The sequence below is a fragment of the Sinocyclocheilus anshuiensis genome, unplaced genomic scaffold, assembly GCF_001515605.1.
Source record: "Sinocyclocheilus anshuiensis isolate Anshui unplaced genomic scaffold, SAMN03320099.WGS_v1.1 scaffold1393, whole genome shotgun sequence".
Lineage (NCBI taxonomy): Eukaryota > Metazoa > Chordata > Actinopteri > Cypriniformes > Cyprinidae > Sinocyclocheilus > Sinocyclocheilus anshuiensis.
In genome coordinates this window covers 634,063-641,140 of record NW_015548343.1, presented here as the reverse complement: position 1 = coordinate 641,140, position 7,078 = coordinate 634,063, and the positions used below count along the sequence as shown (strand labels likewise).

General features: G+C 33.5%; 1 protein-coding gene across 1 annotated transcript; it reads left to right on the top strand.

The window, feature by feature from the left end:
* The first annotated feature begins 4,546 nt into the window (after positions 1-4,546).
* On the top strand, positions 4,547-5,756 carry LOC107656595 (extracellular matrix protein 1-like). Its single transcript, XM_016444487.1, has 3 exons — positions 4,547-4,672; positions 4,934-5,190; positions 5,288-5,756. The coding sequence occupies exons 1-3, from the start codon at positions 4,615-4,617 to the stop codon at positions 5,480-5,482; spliced, it is 510 nt and encodes a 169-aa protein (XP_016299973.1). The 5' UTR covers positions 4,547-4,614; the 3' UTR covers positions 5,483-5,756.
* The last annotated feature ends 1,322 nt before the right edge of the window (positions 5,757-7,078 follow it).

The window sequence follows — 7,078 nt, the reverse complement described above, 5'->3', positions numbered from 1 at the left end:
CTAGGACAACCAATCAGAACATGACACATACACAAGGCAGAGATACATGAGGGCAAGGGAAGCATGACACTGACAGCATGAAACAATTACAAAATAAAAGACATGGAAAACATGAACATGAAACAAAACCCAAACACCAAACCCCACATTACACTTAGTTATTCTCGTATTGTCGTAATTGTTTGTGTGTGTACAACGATCAGGCATAACATTATGACCACCTACCTAATATTGTGTTGGTTCCCCTTTTGCTGCCAAAACAGCCCTGACCCGGCGAGGCATGGACTCCACTAGACCCCTGAAGGTGTGCTGTGGTATCTGGCACCAGGATGTTAGCAGCAGATCTTTTAAGCCCTGTAAGTGGATAAGAATTGTTTGCCACACCCGGCCATCCACGTGATGTAAAAGAAAACGTGATTCATCAGACCAGGCCACCTTCTTCCATTGCTCTGTGGTCCAGTTCTGGTGCTCACATGCCCACTGTTGGCGCTTTCGGTGATGGACAGGGTTCAGCATGGGCTCCCTGACTGGTCTGCGGCTATGCAGCCCATACACAACAAACTGTGATGCATTGTGTATTCTGACACCTTTCCATCAGAACCAGCATTAACTTCCTGAGCAATTTGAGCTACAGTAGCTCGTCTGTTGGATCGGACCACACAGGCCAGCCTTCGCTCCCCACGTGCATCAATGAGCCTTGACCGCCCATGACCCTCTCACCGGTTCACCACTGTTCTAAGAAATTAATATATAATGAAATTATATGCAATTTTATTATATTATTTTATTTAATTTATTTATATTTGTTTGTTTGTTGATACTTAATCATGTGAATTTGATATTAATTTACTGTGCCCTCTCCAAAGCAAAAGGAGGGGATATTGATCCTTCGGTGCAACTAGAGCCATACTTCCCTCCTGCCAAACCATCACTGGAAAACCTCAATGCAGTCTGTGTTCATGGCAATAGCCACCCCAGATATCATGCCAGCTGCCTCCATGTTTAGTCAGTGCTGCCAGAGAGGTGTAGCACAAGGAGACCAGCAGATCCTTTGCTGCACCAACCAGGCGTTGAGTACAGACTGAGAACAGACATACTGAATGAAGAGAGTTTGTTACTAGCATTAACCACTGGTTAAACATCACACATTATAATCTGATCTCTGTGTTTTTCGGTGGGAAACTGCCCTGTCCCATTTCTGTATTGAGGAATACGTCACCATGACTTTGGTCCATGAGTGCTGTGAGAAGATGGGAGAAGAACAGTGGAACTGCTTTGAGAAACACGCTCCTAACCTTTCCTACCAACCCCTGTCTTGTTACACTGCCCCCATAATACCACCTGACCAGGTTTTCACCTGGGACCCCAACGCCTGTTAATGATGTGATTATTCCTGAATCCCATATGACAACCTGAGCGTTTTTATTTGATTTAGCAGCACAACACCTGTGTCAGGTAATACCTGAGCACATTCTTTGTTTAGTTGAGAGCAAGATAAATTTATGTTCTCAAATGGGATCCAGCATATCATAAACTCACTTCATATTGAAATATTTTTCAGTCATTTTGCATCTCAAGTAAATGAGGAAGAAGATAATTTTTTTTGCAGAATGAATAGTCATGACAGTGAAGCACAGAGGTGGGAGTGCGATAATATGGGTCTGCATACATTTATAGATGGCAGCATGAATGCCTGTTGATATACAATGGCCGACAAGATGAAAAACTAAAAGATTCGAATCTCAGTAATGAATGGTGTACTGACTTTTGTTGCATTGGGGCTTGAATTTGTATTTTTTAATAAGACCAAATATATATTAATGTTTAACTGTAATGCAATTACTATTTATAATTATAAAAAGTTGTATTTATTAAAAATGAATTTATAATAACTAAAATTTCTTCTATATAGTGTTGAATTTTTATTTTTCTATATAGCGTTGAATTTTTATTTTTTAATAAGACCAAATATATATTAATGTTTAACTGTAATGCAATTACTATTTATAATTATAAAAAGTTGTATTTATTAAAAATGAATTTATAATAACTAAAATTTCTTCTATATAGTGTTGAATTTTTATTTTTCTATATAGCGTTGAATTTTTATTTTTTAATAAGACCAAATATATATTAATGTTTAACTGTAATGCAATTGCTATATATAATTATAAAAAGTTGTATTTATTTAAAATGAATTTATAATAACTAAAATGTATTCTATATAGTGTTGAATTTTTATTTTTCTATATAGTGTTGAATTTTTTTTTTAATAAGACCAAATATATATTAATGTTTAACTGTAATGCAATTGCTATATATAATTATAAAAAGTTGTATTTATTTAAAATGAATTTATAATAACTAAAATGTATTCTATATAGTGTTGAATTTTTATTTTTCTATATAGTGTTGAATTTTTTTTTTAATAAGACCAAATATATATTAATGTTTAACTGTAATGCAATTGCTATATATAATTATAAAAAGTTGTATTTATTTAAAATGAATTTATAATAACTAAAATGTATTCTATATAGTGTTGAATTTTTATTTTTCTATATAGTGTTGAATTTTTTTTTTAATAAGACCAAATATATATTAATGTTTAACTGTAATGCAATTACTATTTATAATTATAAAAAGTTGTATTTATTAAAAATGAATTTATAATAACTAAAATTTCTTCTATATAGTGTTGAATTTTTATTTTTCTATATAGCGTTGAATTTTTATTTTTTAATAAGACCAAATATATATTAATGTTTAACTGTAATGCAATTACTATTTATAATTATAAAAAGTTGTATTTATTAAAAATGAATTTATAATAACTAAAATTTCTTCTATATAGTGTTGAATTTTTATTTTTCTATATAGCGTTGAATTTTTATTTTTTAATAAGACCAAATATATATTAATGTTTAACTGTAATGCAATTACTATTTATAATTATAAAAAGTTGTATTTATTAAAAATGAATTTATAATAACTAAAATTTCTTCTATATAGTGTTGAATTTTTATTTTTCTATATAGCGTTGAATTTTTATTTTTTAATAAGACCAAATATATATTAATGTTTAACTGTAATGCAATTGCTATATATAATTATAAAAAGTTGTATTTATTTAAAATGAATTTATAATAACTAAAATGTATTCTATATAGTGTTGAATTTTTATTTTTCTATATAGTGTTGAATTTTTTTTTTAATAAGACCAAATATATATTAATGTTTAACTGTAATGCAATTGCTATATATAATTATAAAAAGTTGTATTTATTTAAAATGAATTTATAATAACTAAAATTGCTTCTATATACCAATTTAAACTATAGCAAATATTGGCCACTATAGTATAGCCAAATATCTGAAATGTAAAGAAAAAGAAAGAAAGAAAAAATAAATAAATAAATAAAACAACTAACTAAACAGCTTACTGGGTATTTCTTTCATAGCTTGTTTGTTCACAATTGCATTATTGGGAAATAACCAAATGGGATTTCACAAACTGGTAAGCAGCTGGTAAGTCTGCACTGGAGGGAGTTTAGTAGTTTTGATACCATACACTTCAAAGAATTTCTCAGAACTCCATGCTGACACTGACATTTGTCTTGCTTTGTTTAGCTGCCAGCAGTGGGATGTGAAGATATTTTATGTTTTTCTCAATGCAGTTCCTCAAGCATGACACATCACCTTATTTTCAGCAGAACTGGCTGGTTGACAAGATGCCATGGGAGTATTCCTCTCACACACTTGAGCAAGCCATTTTAATTAGATAAAAATGTGTGAATAAGCACAATGTTTTGGAATAGGGTTGAAGATAAGCATGATTTGTGTTCTGTGAATCATGATCTATTTACGTATTTCTTGCCCACAAATTGCTATTAACAAAATGGTCAGAAAAATTGGTTTCTCATAACTGATATACCTTTCTGTGCTGTGCACAGCTTAACCGCACACATCTTTAAGCTATGCTTCACTATGTCAGCCTCATATCCTCCCTAAACACCTCACCCATTTCTTACACCTACAGGAAACATGATGAATCCTGGCAAAATGTCAGAGAAGGACTTATAAAATGTAAAATTAAAATTAAAAAGGTGAAAAATTAGGGTGAGCATTACTTTTGCCATATTATCAGATAATGCAACAAATCTAATCTGGTTCAAATCTAACCAAGGAAAAGTTTTCAGCATTGCTTGTGAAGTTATTAAAATCTCTGACACATTTCCTTTTTATATTTGTAATAGGTACTCCTTTGTACACTGAAGCAATTGACATTTCTGAGAAAATGTTTATTCCGTTCAATGTAACTTTAGTAAACTTTGTTGACAGCCATTCCTGTTTTGACTATCCTCTGTTTTGATGTTTGAATTCGTATCATGGGGGAGTTTATATAAAATAAAGACAGATAACATTAGGCCTTTATCTCCATTCTTCAAGCTCTACTTGACTAACCAGCTTTGACCCCTCCTCTCATTCCCCTTCCATCCCTTTAAATCTAGACACGGCCTTGCAGTATTTTAAAGCTCCCATCAAGACTGAAGAAAAGAGAGCAAATTTGCAAACAGGAAAGAAGGACCTTTTCTTTAACTTCGAAAAATAACCATGGTTCGGAAAAGCACACTTGTAACTACTTTGATTCTTCATCTAATTTCATTGGAAGGTATGTGCTTTATTGACAAAACTTTATTCTGTTTATTGTCTTCTAATTTTGGAGCATCTTCTAAATGAATAAATGTAAACATAAATGGAAGTATTTCTCTAATAATGTCCATTGTGGTACTCACACATTGCATTCAGATATGTTTGTGTTTCATTCTCTGACTTTCTTGTAGTAATACATTTAAGATGTATTAATCATCCTCCCCAATAAAGCGACTTTTTGGTATAATATGTATTTATGTCTTGTATTTATTCCATTTAGGGGGACAGGGCATTGACCCTGATGTAATGCTGAAATCATCCTTCCCTCCAGCCAGACCGTCGGTTACCAATATCAATGCGGTCTGTCTTTATGGCAGTGGTCGTCCCAGATATCCTGCCAGCTATTTCCCTTCATCCAGTCACGCTTATGCTCGTCGTGCTATAAATGCAGTCAACAGGCTGGAGTCGTGGTTTGATCAGTGCTGCCCCCAAGGGTCCCTTGGAAATGAACAGATCCTTTGCTGTGTGGAACAGGCGGTGCGTACACAGATTGAGAAACGTGCCCAAACAGAAGTAATGTTACTATATCGCTGCTGAACAGAAATATAATGATGTCTTTTGTTTGTGTTTGCAGTGGAAAAATACCTTGTCCTATTTCTGTCTTGAGGAATACTCCACCATGACTTTGGTCCATGAGTGCTGTGAAAAGAATGGAGAAGAACGGTGGAACTGCTTTGCAAGTCAGACTCCTAACCCTTCCTACCAACCCCTGTGTGGTTACACTGCCCCACCTGACAAGATTTTCACCTGGGACCCCAACACCTGTTAAAGGTCTTACTGCGATATGCTTTTATTTCATTTAGCAGCACACAACCTGTGTCAGTTAATCACCTGTGAATCACGAGGCATAATATAGCATGCGTTTCATGTAAATTAAACATGCTCAGTGTTCTAGAAAAGCTGGAATGTAACCCTGTGTATCAATAGCCTACATTTATTTTCACATGAATTATTTTATGCCATAGAAAAATATGCAAAAATAAAATGTGCTCATAGCAGTTGAAGTTCAAAATAAAGTGTCAGTTTATTTCCAAAGTGGCAAAATGATTTAAAGAATTGTTTAACCCTTGACAGCACTCGTATATCACGGAGATGTCTATTTGACGTTTTTACATCTGCAAGACGTATTTTTTAGTGTTTGCTTATCTGCGATACGTGATGTCTATAGCTAGGACGTTTCCTATCAGATGTCAAATGGACGTTATAAAAATGTCTTTAAGATGATTTAGAATGTACTGTATGTAAAACTGACATCTTACAGACGTCTATCAGATGTTTGTACACAGCAGATGCTTTCCAGATGAAGCGATCTTTAACAGACATCTTGCAGACGTATGTGTGCTATCTGGGAACATTAGATTTTTCCTTTGAGAAAATAACAGTTGCAACTAAGATGTAATCTTTCATGTCACATTGCAAGGCAGATGTATTTTCAGCTCAGTAGTTATTTAAGATTGCTTTATGTTGGATGTGGCATTGTTTAGGTTTAGGCTATTTAAAATCATTAGCAGCTGCATCATAAAACACTTTTAAATGATTCATCATGTAGACTTTCAATACAATATCAAAGATCAGTTCTAGATATAGTCCTGGCTCTAAAATCAGACTGGCTGAGGCGCAACTGAATTCTATATTAATATGCCAACAATTTACTATGTTGCTTGGTAAAAGTTTAGGTTAATGGACTGAATTCTTAACGAAGTAAATAATGAACTATATTCTTATGATAATAATTTATTCTAATATTATTATGTTAAATTATTTATTGACCATTCATGTCTTTTATCAGAGGCTAGCTGTTGTCACTGTTTTATGAAATCAAAAAAAGAGGTTGTGTTACAGGTCCCTAGTGATTAATCGCCTCAATTTAACTCCAAGGTTTAAGTTTATGAATGAACAATGTCTTCATTGAGCCGAAGGAAAAAAAACGATTTAGACGAAACATTCAATAGTTAAATTTGGACTATTCTGTATCAGTCGAGTAGAAAGCCAGTTTGTCCCAGAATGAGCCATTTCTACTGGTGTGTGAGTTCAACCATAGACATAATAAATACCTAGACTCCTCATTGGCCGCTCGACCGCACGTCAACGTCGCCGCCATATTGGTGCGGGCAACTCTCATGTCAGGACAGGCGAAAACATACCTGACTCGTCGGCAGCTTGGGCATCTACAAACCGTCGCACAATAATAAAAACAGATCTCGGCGTATTATCTTTCACAGGTAAGACTGAACAGTTGTTTCTGTATGTTTTTGGTCATTTTTAGCTTTATGTTGACAGCTTAATTAGCCACCAGTGTCAGACTATTAATAGCTAGCGATATCCTAGTAAGCTGTGAAAGCTGAGACTTTATATGAAATCAAAG